At 41.1% G+C, this 20,761-nt stretch overlaps 1 protein-coding gene across 6 annotated transcripts in view; it reads left to right on the top strand.

Annotated features, from left to right (window-relative positions):
- The first annotated feature begins 4,371 nt into the window (after window positions 1–4,371).
- Window positions 4,372–20,761, top strand: part of KCNC2 (potassium voltage-gated channel subfamily C member 2) — a 206,646-nt gene continuing 190,256 nt past the window's right edge. For 5 of the 6 annotated variants that reach the window (XM_053661406.1, XM_053661404.1, XM_053661403.1 and 2 more), the window contains exons 1-2: window positions 4,372–4,571; window positions 5,655–6,336. In XM_053661406.1, coding sequence (XP_053517381.1) covers window positions 5,674–6,336 — 663 coding nt within the window. In that variant the 5' untranslated portion in view covers window positions 4,372–4,571; window positions 5,655–5,673. Of the gene's footprint in view, window positions 4,572–5,355; window positions 5,395–5,654; window positions 6,337–20,761 lie in introns of those variants that run through there. The other variant, XM_053661401.1, reaches the window with a different exon arrangement.

Genomic DNA, 20,761 nt, shown 5'->3' with positions numbered 1-20,761 from the left:
GATCTTGGCAACCAGGGAAAATTATGTATTTCTTACAAATCAAATGACCAAGTTGTAAAATTAGTAATCAAAGAATTTTTCATATGGATATCTATCATCATCTTATAATTGTCACAAATAACTATGTTGGATAGTAAAAAAAAAAAGTGTATTGCCTAAGATAGGTTATTAAGAGATGGTTAATACATATACATATTTTTAAATCAAAATAATTTGAGAACAATGCAGACTTACTACATGGATTCTAGTTTTGATTTCATTGTACCTCTATGGAATCTCCAATATTTGAGCTAGTTTTGACTTCTGTACAAGACAGTGTGGAATAACAGACAGGAGTCACGATTGTCATCAGAGGATGTGGGTTACAGTTCTGCTCCTGTCAATTAGTACCTGTGATTTGGGGGTGACAGTTTTTCTTCATGTTACAACACAAGGTACTGTTAGTACATGCCTAAAATGTGTCATTAATGGTTCTAAAGTGTTCTATTGGCCTTATGTGACTTAATAGTAGTAGTAACTATATTGTCATCATTCTCCTTTTATACATGAAGAATGTATACTGAGGTTCAAGGAGCTGTGTGATTTTTTACAGGTCAGACATCTCATGAAAAATACCTAGAAGATGAACTTCATTTTTTCAGCCTCCAAGGCCCGTGGAATTTGTAATTAATCACTGTAAAATACTTCCTCTAAAAAATTTATGAAATGAGAAAATAGAAATCACTCTTTCAAGATTCATAATGTATGATGTAAATTTTAGTTATTGTTAAAAAAACAGGTATGTAGGCTCACATTTTTTACTTTTCAGATGAAGAAAACATCGAGGATGAATCAGCTTGTGTAACAGACAATTCCAGAGCATAATAACCTAAATACAGGTTTTTATTTAGCTAGTGACTCTGTGGCTCAGTGCATCTGCACTAGGTTCACCTGGACAGTTCTGGATATGCATGAGAGCAGTTCTACTTTGGGGGATTAAGTGGCTCTCATCTAGGGGAAGAGATGAGAAGTTATAGCTGCTGGAAGCACTTTATTCCTTTTTTAAAATCCTCGTTCCATTGTGTTCTTGTTTCCCAATGCTACTTCTTTTTGTACTAAAGAGGTGTGTGTGTGCGCGTGTGTCAGGGAGAGAGATCTCAACATCAAGCAGACCAGCTAAGGCTTGTTCTCACCGCACCAGAGGAGGGCTCCAAGGAAGAAAGAGAATGCAGAAGCCTGCAGGACCTTTTCAAGTTGAGGCTTTGAACGGTTACATCACTTTGCTTCATTCTATTGGCCAAAGCAAGTCATACAGCCAGTACAGATTCGAGGGCTGAAGATCCTGTCAGACTTGATAGGAGAAGGTGTGAAGTCACATCATAAAGAATCATAACTGTAGGGAGGGATGGGGCATTGTGGCCATTTTTAAATCTACTGTAGAGGAATTTTGTCTATGAATAGCATTTTGCTTTGTAAGGGTGAGGAATATTTCTTAAATCCTTTTACTGTTCTTTAAAAGAGTTAATTTGTTCAAATGTTAAACTTACAAGTATGTCATTCTGATATTCACAATATGGCTTCATGAGATCAAGTGGTAAGTCTGGTGGTGAAGTAGTAGTGCTGTTTCCACAGCCTTGAGTGATGCTGACTCTAGGATGTAAAGGAAGCAGCATTTCAGCTACTTTGCTGCAAGGAGTAAGTCATTTAGATCCTCGCTGCACACAGACCAACGAAGGAAACCACAGCTGTTTTTTTTTTCTTCTCCCTTCACCTTTCCATTGCCATTGTTCATCAAAGATTTGGAGTTAGCTGGAGGGATATTCTGTTCTCTCCTGTCCTATATAATGAAGTCTGGATATTTGTTTTAAGATCTTCCCCTCTTATATTGACCAGAAAAGAAAATAATAAAAACTAGTTCATTCATTGCTTTATCAATTATCCAGTGAAATACAAGCTCATCTTTTATTTCTCACATTCTTATTTTCGAACTTATTTGACATGTTCTATAATTTCACATCTAATTCTTTATGAATCACAGGAAAAGCCTGACTTCTAAAAAATGATCCTCTTGTCATTTGATTATTTCTAGATAGCTTATATAAGCTTAGACTCAAATTGATTTATTACATCTCTTTCTTATTTCCCCTCCCCCACGAGTCCTTGGCATCTCCCTCAGCCCTTTTTCAGGTTCCTCTATAGATTCCTCATAATACAAATTTAATATCAAATTGAAGGTTTTCAATATTGGTTCCTGCCATCTGTATGAGTTATCTTTCTAGAAGTCTTGTAATTTAATGTGAATATTTCTTCCACTTAAATTAAAAAGCAGTAACTTATATAAAGCACTTTGCACGTAGTAAGATCTCAGTAAATGTTGTTATTATTATAAATGCTTCTGTTACAACACTGACTATTGCTAGTTTATTTTAAACCAGACCATACACCTTCTCTCCCTACTGAATTTATAACATTAAGTTATATAAGAAACCGCTATACAATATGAAGATGCGTGTTAGAATTTGAATAGAATTTTTCTTTGTAAATTCTCTGGTGATTGAAATGAACTATTACTATTATTTTTAGAAATTCCTCTGTGATTGATAATAGAGCAAAACTAGAATCATTCCCTCAATATTTAAGCTTTACACTTTTTTGCATGTGTTGTAAAAGAAATTTATATTTTCACAAAGTTGTTTCTTAGGTTATTACTACACATTTACTGTCATATTGTTAGTAAATTGTTATACACGTATATATTTTCTTGCATTACTTTCCTAGACATCAGTGACCTTTTAAAAACCTTTTAGTTTTTCACTTTGTTTATTTACTGTCATAACAGGCTTTTTTTAATGAATTGTTTATCTTTAACTGTGTACCTTGCAGTCCTCTATACTGCTAAAACTTTATTAGTAAATAATACCTTTTGCTTTTTTTCAGATCATAGTGTCAATATCAACAACTTTTTTCAAAGAGATCTTCTTCTATATATAACTCGGTGTTTTACCTACTCTGTGGACATCAATTCCACGAAAACATACCTGTGGAATAGGAGCTTGTTCTCTTTTTCCTCCCTCCCTAGAAATATACACACAGGCACAGAAACACACACGATTTTTTGGCGGTGAGGTCTGATAGGGGTTGAACTGTTTCCCCGCCTTCCACCCCACTACCTGTTAGCACCCTCTCCAAAGAGAGATGTTGAAGTTCTGACCTCCAGCACCTCAGAATGTGACCTCGTTTGGAGTTAGGGTTTTTACAGAGGCGATCAATTTAAAATGAAGTCATTAAGGTGGGTTCTAATCATTACATCTAGTGTTTTTATATAACTGAGAAATTTGGACACACAGACATCTGCCTAAAGAGAAAATGATGGGAAGACACACAGGCAGGGGACCCCCTACAGGCCAAGGAGAGAGGCTGGAACAGAGCCATTTCTCAGAGTCCTCAGAAGGAACCAACCCTGCCAACACCTTCATCTCAAATTTGTAGCCTCCAGACCTGGGAGAGAATGTATTTCTGCTGCAAACAATGCAGATTGTGATGCTTTATTATGGCAGCCCCAACAAACTCATACAAGGCACAATACAAATTTAAGAAGGTGAGAGATTGGCTAATTAGACACTTGCTTTGGTACTTGGCTATCTGTAGCTTGTCTTTTTCGTTTCCGATAAAGAAACCTGAATTTTTACTTGCTTGAGCATTATGGTCCTGGAATAAACTTTTGAAACTTGTTTTGTTTTACATAACCATGATGTGGTGCCTGGAGACCTACATTTGACTGAAAAGAGCAAGCCAGAGCCATGTATAAGACACCAGAAATAAAAGTCACTGGTCACCTGTAAGTAGACCTCTGTCTCCCATCAGCTGCCATTAAGAAGAAAAAAGAAAAAGCAATTGGTCTTAGCTTCTCTCTCACTTCTTGGGAGGGGCGGTGGGGCAGTGGGGAGAGAAAGGATGTGGAGAGCGGGGCGTAAATAAGGCAGGCAGAGAGGGTGCGGGCAGAGCTTCACGAAAGGAAAATAGCTGAACCTGGTTGGTACCACGGAGCTCACCCAGACCCACCCACACACCCACCCACCCTCCCTGAGCTCCCTGCTCCGGCGGTTGACGGCGAGCCGTGCGGAAGGGGCAGTTCCAGCAGCGGTCGCTTCGCGGGGAGAAACGGAATCTGCGGGTCGCAATCGGAGCAGGGTGGCTTCACCTTCCAAAGGCTGAGCTCTCCAGCCCTCTCCCGCGAGTTGCGCTGCGGCCGCGGCCCGCCGGGGGCGCGGAGCGCCGGCTGGACCCGCCCCGAGCTCCATGGTTCGCCCGTCCCCGCGCGATGGTGACTCGCGGCGCCCGGGCTGGCGCTCGGCGAGCCTGCGGCGCGCGGAATGAGGGCGGGGAGCGCGGCCGGCGCCCGGCCCGGGCTGGCTCGGCGACCCCAGCGCCCAGACTGGCGGCCCAAGCACCGGAACCCGCCGAACACCAACAAGTAGTTTCTCGTTGGAGGAGGGCGGCTCGGCTGGGCGTTGGGACTGAGTCCGGCTGCCGGGAGAAGCTCGTCCACGCGGACACCAAAGCAGAGCCACTTTTATCTCGGGCTCCTTAAGGTATCTGGGGGCGGGAGGGAAAGGGGGCGATGTGCGGGGAAGGGCGTGCCGACCCCGCAGGCAGGCACCCCCTCCGTTGCGCCCTGGGAGCGTGGCGGTGCAGCCCTGGGGGAAGGAGGCTGGGAGGCGGGGACGCCGCGGGGCAGGACTCCGGGCTCGGGGGGTGTGCCGCCAGCGGCCTTTCCCGCGGCCTCGCCCCTCCTGGAAAGCAGCCCCCACCCCCCACCCCCGAGGCATTTGTTTTTCTTAGGAAGAGAAGATGGGGTGGGATGCATTAATCACTACTATTCTCAAAAATGGATCCTAGTTAGTCTTTTCCTTTCCCAAGTAGTAATCATACAAGCAACAGCAACAATAAGGTGAAAAGGAAATTGGATCAGGAAATTGGTCCGAGGTCGCCTTGGTGAAAGGCAACATCAGGGAGATGGTTTTTTTTTTGCTTTGACTTCTGCGTTCAGTCTTTTTGCCTGGTCCGTGAGGGAGAGTAGAGGTGAACCAAGAACAGGTCGCTCGGAGGGCACGCCCTGAGCACCAGGGCGCAGGAAGCCACCCAGAGGCGGCCGGGGGTGAGCGGGCCGGGGGGCTCTCAGCTTACACAGCCAACTTGGCTCAGCAGAGAGAACTCCCTGCCTGAGGGAATTATCTCCAGGCTGGGGACCGAGAGAGAGCGACTAGGAGAGTGCAGAGTGGACGAGAGGGACCTGGGGTGGGGGGTGCGGCGGGGGACAGGAAAACGCAAGAGAGGGGGACAGAGAGGAGAGAGAGAGAGAGATCAGGGCTGGGAGGGCGAAGGGTGAAGAGATGAAGGAGCAAAGGGAGAAAGGTGAGGTGCGAAGCAGGGGAAAAGGGTGTCCCGGAAGGTCAAGGAAGACTTGGACTGCCCCCTCCTTGGGGCTCTGGGGACCTGGGAAAGGCGCGAGGCTGCGGGCGAAGCAGCCCGGGCGCCCACCCCCCGGGAGGGTCCCCTGCCCTTTGCCTGCCCGCCGACCCCGCACCTTGGGACTCTCGGGCCGGGAGTGGGGGTGGGGGTTCGGCTCTGACCGCCGAGATATGTAACTTGGCGCTGTGTTCGCCTCCCCTCAGTCATGTCTGAGCCACAGAGATGGGCAAGATCGAGAACAACGAGAGGGTGATCCTCAACGTCGGGGGCACCCGGCACGAGACCTACCGCAGCACCCTGAAGACCCTGCCCGGGACGCGCCTGGCCCTGCTCGCCGCCTCCGAGCCCCCGGGCGACTGCCTGACGGCGGCGGGCGACCAGCTGCAGCCCGCGGCCCCGCCGCCCTCTCCGTCGCCGCGGCTGCCCGCGCTGTCCCCGGGGCCCGGGGGCTGCTTCGAGGGCGGCGCGGGCAACCGCAGCTCCCGCGGGGGCGGCCGCGAGTTCTTCTTCGACCGGCACCCGGGCGTCTTCGCCTACGTGCTCAACTACTACCGCACCGGCAAGCTGCACTGCCCCGCAGACGTGTGCGGGCCGCTCTTCGAGGAGGAGCTGGCCTTCTGGGGCATCGACGAGACGGACGTGGAGCCCTGCTGCTGGATGACCTACAGGCAGCACCGCGACGCCGAGGAGGCCCTGGACACCTTCGAGACCCCCGACCTCATCGGCGGCGACCCCGGCGACGACGAGGACCTGGCGGCCAAGAGGCTGGGCATCGAGGACACCGCGGGCCCCGGGGGCCCCGACGGCAAGTCTGGCCGCTGGAGGAGGCTGCAGCCCCGCATGTGGGCGCTCTTCGAGGACCCCTACTCGTCCCGAGCCGCCAGGGTAAGGCCAGACTCCCCCCCTTCCCTGCTGCTCCAACTCCCTCCAACTCCTTCCCCAACTTGCTGTTCACTTGCTCCAAGGGCCTCCGGGATGGGGAGGGGGGAGGGGAGGGGCAGGGGAGCGGGGATCAGGGTCCCCGGACCAGGAGATTGGAAGCCCGTCGGGTGAAAGGTCAACTCAGGGGCCGGGCCCCCATCTGCCCAGGTCCCCTTCACCCCCTCCTCCCCTTCTCAACTCTAACTCAGATTTACTTTAGCAGACGGGACCTAAAGGGCCTGTGTCGACTTCTGTGTGCAAGTCTGTCTGGAACTTTGTCTTGAAACCAGCATCAGACTTCATCTTGAGCTTTTGTTTGTGTGTTTGTTACTTTGTTTTTCTTGATGGTTTTGTTACAACTTTTCCTTTAGCACCGATGCCTCTGCAGGCCTTCGGGTCACCACAAAATGACATTTTCAGTGAGGCCGACTCTCCTTCGCATCTGACTCACTCGGGGCAGTGGCTCAAGTAGGGATGTCATCTGAGGACAGAGGAAGGGGAAGTGGAATCCGTGGACCCGTGGCTGGCGTGGGAGAGGGGGTGCCTGGAGGTTCATTTGGGGAAGACAATCTCCTGCCTGCGGTTTGGGCTGGTCTCTTTCCAAGGGAGAAGAGTGCTGGGATTGCTCTTCCCGGTGAGTTGACCGGAGAGCCCATCCGCACACTGAATTTTGGAGGCTTGGTGTCGTTATCCTTGGTCTGTATCGACGTTTTTCACAGGCTGAATTTGAATTAGTCACTTTGGCGATCCAAGTTTCATAAAATCTTCTAAATCTGGGTAATTTAAATTGTGGCAAACTTTATTTTACTCTTTAGATTGTGATCCCAACCTCAATTTTTCTTTTCAGTTTCCAGCTTGAGTGACAGCTTAAATTTGGTTCTTGACATTCCCAATTAGTTCTTCAAAATCCCATAAAGGGACTATAAAAGTAACCAATAGTGACTTCTTCGATTTAAAGGAAACACAAGAAATATAAATAACCAAAAATTATATAGTACGTGAATGGTTTTTAATTACATGTGAGAACAGAATACTGAATTTCGTTAAGTCTCTGCAACTGTGTGTGTCTCATTTGCTCAGAAAAGATGCCCCCCTGGGCAGGATGGGAGTTCTTCCAGCTTCACTTTGGCTTCATTCTCATTTTTGTCTTTGCCTTTGGGTGTCGGAAGTCTTTGCCTCTGAGATGTTACAGGGCAGCTGTCCCTCTACCAACTTGTCAGAAGATGTGCTTCTGACACCACTTTAGAAGTCTGAAGACATGTTTTGTTTTCAGTGTGAAGCTGAATATAAAAGAGGTAACTTAAAACACTGCCACTCCGTTGAGTTTGGAATTTAAATGCATACGTAAATTCTAGGAGGTCCACATTATCATATTTGAATATAGAATTCATGACTTCAACTCTGAAAGCTTCTTTTCAGAGAAAAGTTGACATTCAGAAGAACACAAACAAACAAGTACATATTTATTTAAATTAGATCTCAGACTCATGACCATTACATCTGTGTTTTTTTTCCCCCAGCTGAGTGCCACAATAGTCTTTCTCCTTGGTGGCTAAAAAGATAACTGAATTTGTTTGCAGGTTCATCATTTGATATATATATTTTTCTGTGCTGTAAAAAGAGTATTTTGTTATCTTTCCCTTATGACCATAGAATGCACTTTATTATAGGACATGCTGTATAGCGAAAACTTTGATAAGAATGTGTTCATTTATTATTGCTATGAAAATTGATTCAACTGATGATTGGTTCAAGGATAGACCATTAGGTTGAAAATAGTCTTCTATAAATCTTTCTAAGATTTCATTATAATAGTACTAAGAATTTGAGTTACATCCATGCTAGGTAAGGGAAGAACACAGGTAGATTAAAGATTAACTTAAGGTCACAGAGCCATTAGAAGCAGAAGCAGCTGAGAATCATAGACATGGACAATTTCTTTGACATCACCTGATGAAGACCCTTTATTTTGTAGATGAGGAAAATGAAGATTACAGATGGTAAGTGATGGCCAAGGTCATACAGCAAGTTAATGGCAGAGCCAAAATTATCTGGAGGTCTTATGACATCCTCTCCAGACCCTTCCACCACAACAACTGATTGTAACTGACTGGTTTGTGAAATCGATGCAGATCATGTTGCTCTGGAGAGCTAATGCAGCATAAGATATTCACCAGCACGCTAACTTTGAAAGGTCATCTGGGACTTTTTTTGATATATGTATTTCCAGACTTTGGCTGGTGGAAATTTTACCCTGCAGCACCCAGCATTGGAGTAAAAATATGGGATTGAAATTAACTTCTTTAAACCAGCCCTGTTTGAACTTCCATTTTTATTCACCAGCTGATAGGTAATGTCTTGCTTTCCTTCAGATTGGCTAACATTTGTAGGACTTGTCTTCAGGGAAATCCCTTTTCAAATTGCTAGAGTTGCCTAAAAAAAGAATAATCAGAAGTAAACCTCTATTCTATTTAAATGTGAGTTAGTATTTTTATATGAATGCTTTTAGTTCAGATGCTGATCTGACTTACCCATGACCTGACTAGGTTGATAAGGAGAATTACATTGGATGTGGACGCGATTCTAGGAGACATAGATCAGTTATCAGGTGGTTTGCTTTGGCTGTGGTCTTAACTGTGACAAATCATTCTTAAGAGAAGTTACACATTTAACTTTTACAATTTTTCTCATTTTTTGTATTAGTGAATTTTTTATTGGTGTCCTTGAGATGAATAGTTTAACTGTCTGAACACCTTTTTAAATTTGTCATCTTTTCCAATATTGGAGAGATTGACTCAGTTTTATAATAGATGTGTTTCATTTTAACTTTTATGATCCGAACTGGCAGACTGAAACAATAGTGATAGGAACTGGATAATGAACTGCAATTTACAGCATTGTATTTTTGTCTTTTTTTTTTTTGGTTGGCGCTTCCCCTCTAGTCCTTTTAATTTATGATGTAAACACATATTTGAGAAGTCTAAATTGTCCAAGTTAATTTGGTAAATAAGTTTATATTTTACACTTTTGAATTCTTATCCTTAAGAATAGTATTCATAAATAGAAATTATAAGATTCAAAAATAAGTTGTCATGGAAACCTGTTATGGAGAATGAGATCAAGGGAAAAAAAGATAATTCCATTGTTGCCATTGAGTGATATTTACAAATAGTAAAATGCAAAGATGCATAGTCGAAACTGTGAAAATGTTGTGCTGTGTGTTTTCAATTTAAGATCTAAGTTTTAGAAGGAAACAAACTTGTATGTGCTTTCTTCTGAAGACATTCTGTTACAGGTAAGTGGATAGGAACCAGGAAGAGATTCCTCGATAGAACTTTCAGATTTGTTAGAGGTTTTAAGGAGAGAGTATAGTGACAAAATACTAGAATTAAAATTTGTTAAAAATTTCTTCCCTATATTAAAGAATCGAGAGCAGTTACAAGTATCTCTTCCTTCCTCTTCTTTTCACTTATTTTTGGGGGGGGGCAGGGAGATGGAAGGTGATTGAATCAGGTTCGTTTTCAGATTTTGGCTCTTCCTTGGCAGGATGATCTTTGATTACCTGATAGACCATTTTTTTACTTTCCAAGAACATTTTAGAAAGGAAAAACAAAGGAAGAGCTGCCGTGAAATCACACTGAAGACGCTGGATCTTTGGTGTGGCTCTAGACTGTTCCCAGCCTGTTCTCCAGACCTTTAGCCAGTGCACTGCTGTGTGCAGATCATCCTGCGGTACATACGGGTTAGGGTGGTGAATCCATCATTTTGTAATCATGAAAATAGTTATTTTATTTCCAGAATTTCAGCAAAACTACTAAAATTTAAATTTCAATATCTAGAGTGGGATTCAGAATTCACATATTTAATTTACTTTTTATGGGCCATTTTTCCCCTCTTCTTCAAACGGAAGTAAATAAAGAAATAAATAATTAAACAAACAAACAAACAAACAACAAAATCAGAAAAGAAAGGACCTAAATAACCATTTGCTGGCTTTAAATGTAACATTTAATTTAAAATATGAGCCCTGGATGGTGTAGCTCAGTGGATTGAGCGCAGGCCTGCGAACCAGAGGATCAAAGTTCGATTCCCAGTCAGGGCACATGCCTGGGTTGCAGGCCAGTTCCCAGCAGGGGATGCATGAGAGGCAACCATACATTGGTATTTCTCTCCCTCTCTCCTTCTCTTCCCCTCTAAAGATAAAAAAATAAAATCTTAAAAAATATGATAGCCCTGCCTGGTGTGGCTCAGTGGATTGAGTGCTGACCTGCAAAATCAAGGAGTGGCTGGTTTGATTCCCCGTCAGGGCACCTGCCTAGGTTGCTGGCCAGGTCCCCAGTAGGAGGCACATGAGTGCAACCACACATTGATGTTTCTCCTCTCCCTCCCTTTCCTTCTCTAGAAATAAATAAATTCTTAAAAAGTAAAATAAATTAACAAAATTAAAAGATGATAAGGTAAGGACAACTGGAGTCAAAAATTAAGATTAAAGACGGAAAATATTTTAATTCTTGTTTTGTAAGCATTGGCCCAGTTAAAAGAATTAATGGCCAAAAATACCTTGTTCATAAAATATTATTGTCAATTATTAAACATTTTAGAGCATTTATTTATTCAACGAGTAGTGATTACGCAGTCACTGTAGACCAGAAACTATGCAAGATACTGGGAATGCATGGAGAAGATATAGTCTTTCACCCTCAATAAACTCATCACTGTATTTATAATAAAATATTTCCTAGAAACATGATCTGTTAAATTTTAAAAATGCAACAAAATAACAACAAACAAAATTCTAGAGATATTAAAACATTTTCCTCAAAAACAACTTGCATGGAAATATTGCCTGACACATGCAGGAAAATATTTTAGTTAGAAATGATGGTGTTCAAGTATTGTTAGTCTATATTTTTTATTATGAAAATGTTAGGCTGTTTTAACGTTGATTATTCTGCTTTCAAAGTGACTTGTTGGCTTTCTCTTTGTCATTATTGGAGAAGATGATGAAGGCTGTACTTATATGAAACAACTAGATTTTTTAGGATATGGTCAAGTCTCTTCACCTTGTTTATATTAATTAAAAGTCATGGCCAGCCCTGGCTGGTGCAGCTCAGTGGGTTGAGCATGGGCCTGGGAACCAAAGTATCGTGGTTTGATTCCCAGTCAGGGCACATGCCTGGGTTGCAGGCCAGTTCCTGGCAGGGGACACATGAGGGGCAACCATACACTGGTATTTCTCTCCCTCTCTCCTTCCCTTCCCCTCTAAACATAAAGAAATAAAATCTTAAAAAAAAAGAAAAAAAAAGTCATGGCCAACAGTATAACAATGCGAATCCAACCTTCAGAACCCTGGAAAGAATCTGCTGTAATGGTAACAGTTTGCATTTGCCATATAAGCATCTAAGTATCTTGACGTTTTCCAGGCCACAATTTTGAAGGTGACGAGCTTGTATTTTCAGAATATGTGCTTGTATTCTGAGGATTGGATAGGACTAGAGAGTACCTAATTCAGTACATCACTGAAAGGATTAAGTAACTTCAGTAGTCAATTGTACTTTTAGTACTATATTTGAATCACCAACTAGATGGTCTGAGCATTAGGCTGGGCATGAGGTGTGCCAAAGATGAATGTAGTTGGACAGATTAGGCATGATTTTTTCTGTAATACTTTTCTAAGAGCTCATTTGTGTACTTCAGATGACAAAGCTAAATAAGATAAGAGTCAAGAAATTTTTCTTCTCTGTCAAGAAGCACATTTTCAAAGCAGTGGAAAACAAGGAAATGTGTGGGTTTGTATAAAAATGTGGGCCAGTTTTTCCCATTTGAAAATGTGTATCATTACCATTTATTTTTTTACTGCTACAAATAAAATCAGTGTAGTTTTCAGGTCTCATATTTTTGAACTTCTAAGTCATAAGTTCTTTTTATTATGGCAACCTTTAAAAACAGTCCTAAGTGAAATAGTAAAGGGCACTAAAAGACTGATAAAAGGTAAACACAGATCCCCAGAGGGAAATAGATAATGGCGACATACTCCAAACAATATGTTATGTAGACTTAATTCAGTTCTGCTTGTAGTACAAAGAGATTTTTTTAGAAGATTAGTCAAGATTTTTGTTTCTTATGACAGAATAGCACTGCTCTTTGCTTCTCTTATGGGTTGAAAGGTGGTAATTAATTTTAATACTGTGCAGTCAATATTTTTACAGAAAGTGACTAAACTCTGGGTACTTGGAAGAGAAGAGATCAGCAATAGGGAATATGTGGAAACAGCACTGGAAAAAATGCCTGGATTGGGATGTATGACACCTGTGCATTAACCCTGAATTCACTGCTGGCTGTGTAACCTTGGAGACTTCACTTCATCTTTCTGAGTCTTGATTTTCTTTGCCTTATTCTGAAAGAAAAAAAAAAGAAAAAATGGGAATGACCCATAGGACTAGATAGTAGCCAAACCCCTTTGCAGGTCTACTGTTTTGAGGCTTGGAGGGAAAGCAGGGAGACTAATTATTAAGGGCCTCTGGGGTTGGTGGTGCAGGGGCAGCACCTCTGCCCCCATGTTGATTGTGCCAGAAGGAACGTCACACTGATCAGGTAAGCCAGCATCAATTTTGTGTGTTTTTTGCATTTATAACTTTCTGCCCTTTTTTCCCCTACAGCTGTTGGGTAACGGCTGCTCTAGTTACCATAGAAACAGGGTGGCTCCAAGCTTCCCATTTCCATTGAAAACAGCATTCTCTCAACCGCACATTTGATCTCAGGAAATATTTTGCTGTGGCTCCGTCATGAAACCCATAAAGATGATCCTCTCTGTCATTTCCTAAATCTAAGAGTCAGTGCAGGTGTAAATCTATCCACCCACTAGGATAACTGATTAGATAATCTCAGTTTTATTTCCATTTGAAAGGTGTCTTGTCAAAGACACCATCCTTTCCCCCTTCCTGTATTTTATACAGAAGGGAAAATTGTATTCACTTGAGGATTTACAGATATGCCTGACACATTTAAGTGTTTACAAAATAGTGTCAAATTATTCAGTTCTATCTCTTTCATAGCCTGTTTTATCAGAATGAGCTTGGAGAATATAATGCTTTCTAACCCAGTTCATAAGTTTACATTTTAATATACTCATTAATCAATAACATTTCAAGATATTTATATACATATTTTGTAGTGCTCCAAATTTCTCTTTTGAGGAAATAGTTCTTCTATGTCAGGATACACATATTTACATTAAAAAGAGATTCACTATCATAACAGATACATACTCAGAATATGTTTATACAATTTATATATGGATGGAAGCGATATCTAGGAATATGGTTTAGAGTTTGGAGTGAGAAATTAGTGTGTGTACATGCATGTGTACTACATATATCGAAAATAATGCACTTTTTGAATGGGATCGGTGACTGATACACATGACAGACTTCCGGTTTTTATGAAACTTAAGAGTTCAAGGAAAGGGACCATCACCTGGCACAGTTGCCTTGATTCACGCTAAGGTAGCTGCCTTGTTCATAACTATGGCTCGTTAGTGACAGGCGCAGGACTAGCATTTAGACCTGATTTCGGATGCCCTTTTCGTCGTTCAGTCTTGATTGCCTAGACTGGACCGTGGTTGACATGAGATGCACAAATTGTAGCCCTTGGGAAGCAGCGGGCATGTTGACAATAGTTAGGGTGGGGTCTGCACTCTTCCGTTTCCTGTCGTTGAACTAAAGCCAGCAATTGTCACTGCTGCAGGCGTTCCCTTTATCTCCAGGTCCCTCTGCATTGCCTTCTCTACCAGTTCTACATCTCTCTGATCTACTTCGAAAGTTTCAAAACTACGAACCTATGAACTTACCTCCTATTTTTTCCTTTAGCTCACAATCTCCACCAGATCTACAGAAGCCTTAGCTCCCAAACAGCCATCCATGTATAATAGGCTTCAGGAGATACTTAGATAATTGAGAAATAATTTCAGTATTCCCCTTTATCTTTGTGTGTGCTTTGTAATATGGTTTTTTTACTCCAGTTTGATTTATTGCCTTTGAAATATTTTATTGCAACCCCGGTGCAAAACCTACTGGTGATGGTTAATGTGTTTCATAGGGCATTTTCTTCTCATACAGAATTAACCTGAGCAGGTGGGTTTACGCCGAGGAGTGAAAGATGTTTTGAACTGTTGTTAAGGTCTGCAAGAGAGATTGGATGTTGTTGTGAGATCAGTAAATACAGGGCAGAAAAGTTCATCCTTGAACCTTTTTTGTTTAATGGATGGTTAGTCCGTGCTTACCGCACTTGGATGTGATTATAGCAGCACTATCATTTTAGGAGTGTTTCTGAGAGAATTCATTTTATAGGAATCAAACAGAAGAACTTTGGCCAAAGTGTTACTGGTGATATCAGGGAAAAGTACTCCATAATTTGCTACAGTCACTTGACTGATCTTCTGACAGTTGATAATGGGAAGGGTATCTGTGTTATCCTCCGTGTTCCATGTGTTAAGAAAATCCCATGCAGACACCCAGTAGTGTCTTCATGTTCTGTTTGAAGACCCTATGGGTTTGCTGTCCGATCTTAGATCTTTGCCATTTTTTATGTATTTGACAACGTTGTTGACATTTTAAAAAACGGAGCAAGGGTCAAGGCAGTCATTTCTGGCAGGTGTTTTCTGACTTAGTATCATCCATGAACGGTGTTTTTCTTTTGAGTGTCTCATTGGAGACAGTGCCAGAGATGAAATTATGCCACCTATTGGCTGCAGACTTTCTCTAGATCAAAAACATTTTGCACATAATTTTTAAGTCGATCATTAAGTGATAAACTGTGATTTTTAAAATAAAATTAGATGATCTTTAAATAAGGATATTGTCAGTATATCCAGCTGGTATTGTTGATTCTATATTTTATACATGATTATGAATTTTTAAAGCAAAAACTACTTGTACCAATATAAAGTTATTTGTTGAGTAGTTTGTTAGATTGGGTTTAATGAAAGGGCCAGCTGTTGTTCAGAACTTACGTGAAATTTGTGTCTGTGTTTGCAAATTGTACAACAGAAATTCAGATATGAGGTTGCTTATTTTGGTATATTTATGTTTATTGATTCAGGATATAATACTGTTTGCCGGAAGTGAATATTGTGTCATAATTCAATTGAAAACAGTAGCAAAGGAATCATAGCCAAAATAAGCATCCTTCCTATTTTGACATATTAATTTTGATAATGTGAATAAAATTGATAATTAGGAAAATAGAGCAATATGGTTATTACACTTTGATTTATTATATAAAGAGTACTGCTTCTCTCTTGGGGTGTGCAATGAGAAGGCAATTATGAATATTATTAAAATATCCTTAATGAAACCTGTCTTTCATTCAAATTAAGTAGGAAATGGACAGAACAGATCCTTAGCTGGCACTCTTCTGTGGAAATGCAGGTAGCCTTTTTTAAAGATATTGAACACTTATTATGTATTAGTCCTGAATGAACCTCCATCAGCCATACAGAATGATTAGGGTGTGCATCAAGTTGGACAATAATCATATTTTTGTCATGATGAATAAACATTTGAGAGCTTATGCTTAATTTCTAGGTTCTAAATGCTGTGGACAGTGTTTTGATATTTAGAGTACAATGTTAGAAATACACAATTCAAGCAAATTAGTGAAATAAAATATTCTAATGCACGAATAGGCTTCAGTGACATTCAAAATTGATTAATCTTGGCATAAAAATAGGGTTATTTAATTATTTCAATTTCCCCTGTGAGTCCACTGCTCAGTATTGAGTTGTGCATGGTATCAGTTCTTCATTTTTTAAAATTTAGTGATGGTTTTCAACATCAGTCCATTTTTATATTTATGTATCACTCATTGATTTTACTCACCCCTGATTTCTATGTTAGGTGGCTGTTTGGTATCATTTGTTTTATAGAAGTGAGTGTAGTTGTCAGAGTACTTTGTGCTTCAGTGCGAGGTTTCTCAGCAACCTTTTGAGTTCCCTCCACCACAGCTTGTGTCAGTTGGTTGATATGTATTGTCACCAGGCATTTGTGTATTTCTTTCTTAGGTAAACAAGCTGGAAAATAATCAAGCATCAAAAATCAAGGCTTTTAAATGCTTTTGAATCCCTCAACTGATAATTATTGAGCTTCCATTATTGGCCAGGACTGCATTAGTATTGAAAAGGCAAGAAGTGTTAACATTTGGCATTTACCATTAAGACACCTGTATTCTGTTGGAAAGGAAGAAATGTACATTTATAGTGATAACGGAATACATTAAACACTAAAATAGAGATAGTGGTATAGTGTGGACACAAAAAGTAAGGAGGAACCCACCTTTCTATACAGAGGAGATAACCTTTTAGTTAACTGCCAAAAATACTTGTTTCCCAGCATTCAAGGGGAAGGCCAGTCAAGCAGTGTGCAGACATGAAGGACTAACAGAGAATACCGTGCCGTGGAATGTGGGGTAATAGAAGGACCAGAAGGCAGGAGAACAGACTGGAGTACAGAGGGTTGAAACTGGAATGAAGGCACCTCTGGGTTTATAAATGAGATTTCCTGAGGAAATATAAGATGCTAAGTCCAGGGCAGAACTGAAAACTTATTTCAGTTCATTTAAAAATAGTGTTTCTGAAGCTTAGGTGTGCCTAGAAATAACATACGATGATGAGTACAAGTTTCAGTTCCCAGAGAGGGAATCTCTGGAGTGAGACTCCAGAGATTATAATTCAGTAGGATTTGGTTAAGATTCTGGTGAGGTACACACATCTTTGGGTTTGAAGTTGGCTCCTGGCCCCATACATTCCACTACTGTGATGTGGTTGCCGAATAGCAAATACAAGTTAATGACAAATTAGGAGAATACTCATGTTTAGACCAGCTCTTACCAAAGTGCGTTCTATAGGTCTGCAGTTCTTCAGGATACGAGCAGGTATTTACCCTTAAAAGAGATCCATGGGCAAATGAACTTGGAAACCAGTTTAGAACAAAGTTAACTAGATTTTTATTTTTAAAATTTATTTATTATTATATTTTTAACTACAAATATTTTTAGCGTCAAAGAATTGAAAGACTGACTCTTTGATGGTTGGTTTGAGGTGGAAGTGAAGTAATGCTGAGGGCAGGACTTAGAAAGCTGAGTTTTAATTCTGGTTCCACCACTTGCTTGCCGTGTAGCTTTCACTAAGTTGCTTCTCTAAACCTTCTTTTCATCTGGACTGTGAGGTATTTTTTTTCCAAGATTTTATTTAGTTATTTTTAGAGAGAGGTGAAGGGAGGGAGAAGGAGAGGGAGAGAAACATCAATGTGTGGTTGCCTCTTGTGTGTCTCCTACTGGGGGCCTGCCCTGCAAATCAATCAGGTACCCTAGACTTGGAATCAAACTGGGGACCCTGTGGTTCACAGGCTGGCACTCAACCACTGAGCTATACCAGCCAGGGTGAACTGGGAAAGTATTAATAGTTTGTGGTTCAAAGACATTTTATGAAGGTGGACTAAGTACATTCATGTGAAGAATCCAGCATAGTGCCTGGTTCTATGATGTCACTTGTATAGTCACCGTTGTCATCATCATCATCGTCATCTTCCCTTAAGGCAAGCATTAGTTGTTTTGGAGGATGATGTAGTTGCAATAGCCACTTAAAGAAGCATTCTGGCATTTAGAATGTTCATGAAAAAAACAAGTTGTCTGTCCCTGAAGTTTTTCATGTGAAAACTGAATAATGTCAGGAAATTGGTAACAGTAATTCTGTCCCTCATAAATAAATAGTGATTAATTAGAACAATACCTAATGCGCATGTCTTATATACCAGGTGTTTTGCAAGTGGCAAGGTCAAGGCATATCTCTTGCCTTTAAGAAGTGGGTGGTCTCCTGGAAGAGGAGAATAAAAGGAAAACAATAGTGCCATGTCATCGGAGGACCAGTAGAGGTAAAAACAGGGTGCTTTGGAGGTTAACATATACTTCCCAAGGTTGGGGAAAACTTCCTGGGGGAAATATGTCACTGTCGGTACCAGGAGATGAAAAGGAGATAGCCAAACTCTTGAGACAGAGGGAAAAGCCTAAACAAAGTTCTAAAAGGGAAAGGAGGCATGGCCTGTGCAAGACACTGCAGGTGATCGAGTACAGCTGCAGCACTGAGTAAGGGATGGGGAGTGGTGGCCGGGGACAGAGCTAAGGTCGGGTTGGAAACGTCTTCCTCTTCCCCTGCTGGTAATGGGAAGATTTGGAAGGATTTTAATCAGAACAATGGCATGCAGATTTATAATTAGGAAGGTCATTCTGAGTCTGTTTTACCTAAAGAGGGGATTGAGCTGAGGAGGAGGCCTGCAGTTTAGCATCTGTTGACCTTAAAAATAAAAGTCAGTCGTTTCACTAGCAAAAATGGGTTCATTTGGGAATAACAAAGAACTACAATTCAGGGTAAGCAAGCTACTGCAAAAGTCATGTGTGAGGTCAACAAACAAAGGAGAGGAAGGTTATTTTATGGAATAAAAGGGGGAGATTGGGAGAAAAAACTAAGAGTTCAGGGAGGTCATGGTTTCTCATTGGCTGAGTTGCTGGGCTATTTGATTCCTTACAGAAGATGCAATGTACACCTTTTCCTGTTGGAGCCTGTAATTGGTGATTGTTTCCTGTTGATGACTGATTTTTCTGCTGTGCTCTGTGATTGACAGTTCCTCCTGTTTTTGGCATGGAGTGTGAGAGCTTTCCCCTCTACCTCTCCATTTTAGTGAGGTTTCCTTTTCATTAATTTTCACACAGGTTAGAGATTCCAGTGACCTGAGTTAAGACAGTGGCCAGAGGGTTGAAGTACAATGGACATAGTTGCATGTTAATGTGGAATTGTTGATTGATTAGGTGTTGTGAGTGAAGCAGAAAGAGACACCAAGAGTGTTCACCTAGTTTCTGTTTGCACAGTGGAGGAGGAAAGGGTTTATGACTTTTCTAGTTCAAGATTCAGTGATTATATGATTTGAGAATTTGGTTTACTAATAGTTATTCTTTTATGGAGTTTAACACCATAATATTTTGTATTATGTTTTATGATTTTTCTTTTATATTTCAGTACCGATTAAAAGCTTATCAACAACAATTTAATAGATTTTCTGGTTGTGACATTACATGCAAAGTATGCCCCTTAAGTTTTTTGATTATACTAATTCACCACCATAAAAAGGAGGTGAGGAATAAGAAGTATCTTGAGAAGAAGTATCAGCTTTGCATTGTTATTATTCTGGTTTAAAGCCCCAAAACATAATATTAATTTTTGTATAATTTATGTGAAATGGAACTGATTATTCAATGTAGTAGTTCATTAAATTGACTGGAGATTAATAAAATACTAATAAGATTCTGTGGCTTTAAACAATCTTTAGAAATTGTTTTAAGTAAATACACATTTCCTTTATATAAAAGTCCAGGAAACAGCACAGGTAGTGAGGAAGGAAATAAAAACTGAAAACAGGCCTCATAGTAGTTAAACTGGGCAGAACATAGTGACTTCAAATGCAAGGCGGTGCAATTCCTTCTAAAGCATAAATGTACCATGTTGTTTTCTTACTTAAAACCTCTTTTTCCTTTGGTTACACATTCTGGTACTTTCCTTAGCCTGGTTCTTCAGAATCTGTCTACCATCTGTGCTCCTAATAATACCTCTTATAAGTCCACTAGTAAAAATACTGCTGAAGTCAGGCCAGGTGTTTTGCCATTCCTGAAAATGAATGATGTGTTCATGTGTGCATACACTGTTGTCACAGCCTGGAACACACCTCTCCTTCTGGATTTAACAGTCTGATCGGATCATCTTTCAATATTGTATATCATTATTTTTACTTGACCCTTTCTATATTCTCTCAAAAACAGTTTCCTTCTCTGAGTCTGCATATCACTTTGTAGATATAGCATTATAGCACTTAACTGACTGTATTAATTTCCCAGAGCTGCTGTAACAAATTGCCCCACACTGGATGACTTGAAACAACAGAAATTTATTCTCTTATGGTCCTGGAGTCTATTAGTCTGATATCCAGGTGTCAGCAAGATTGCTGTCTTCTGGAGGTGCTGAGGGAGAATCTGTTCCATTGTTCTCTCCTAGCTTTTGGTGGTTGCTGGCGATCTTTGGCGTTCCTTGTATTAGAGATGCATCACCACACTCTCTCCTCAGTTTTCCCATGCCACTCCTCCCTGTGTGTCTTTGTGTCTCAGTTTTCACTTCTTATAAAGACACCAGTGATTGGGATATAGCCCATAATAATTTCATATAACCATATCTTAATTTAGCTAACTACCTCTGCAAAGAGGCTAATTCAAAATAAGGTCCCATTATGAGGTTTGAGGTTGACATGAATATTGGGGAGACACTACTCAACTCAGTATGTTGACTTTCCTC

This window comes from Artibeus jamaicensis, unplaced genomic scaffold, assembly GCF_021234435.1.
Source record: "Artibeus jamaicensis isolate MK-2021 breed Jamaican fruit bat unplaced genomic scaffold, CSHL_Jam_final contig_233, whole genome shotgun sequence".
NCBI lineage: Eukaryota > Metazoa > Chordata > Mammalia > Chiroptera > Phyllostomidae > Artibeus > Artibeus jamaicensis.
Note: the sequence above shows the minus strand (reverse complement) of the source record. Positions and strands in the feature narration are given on the sequence as shown.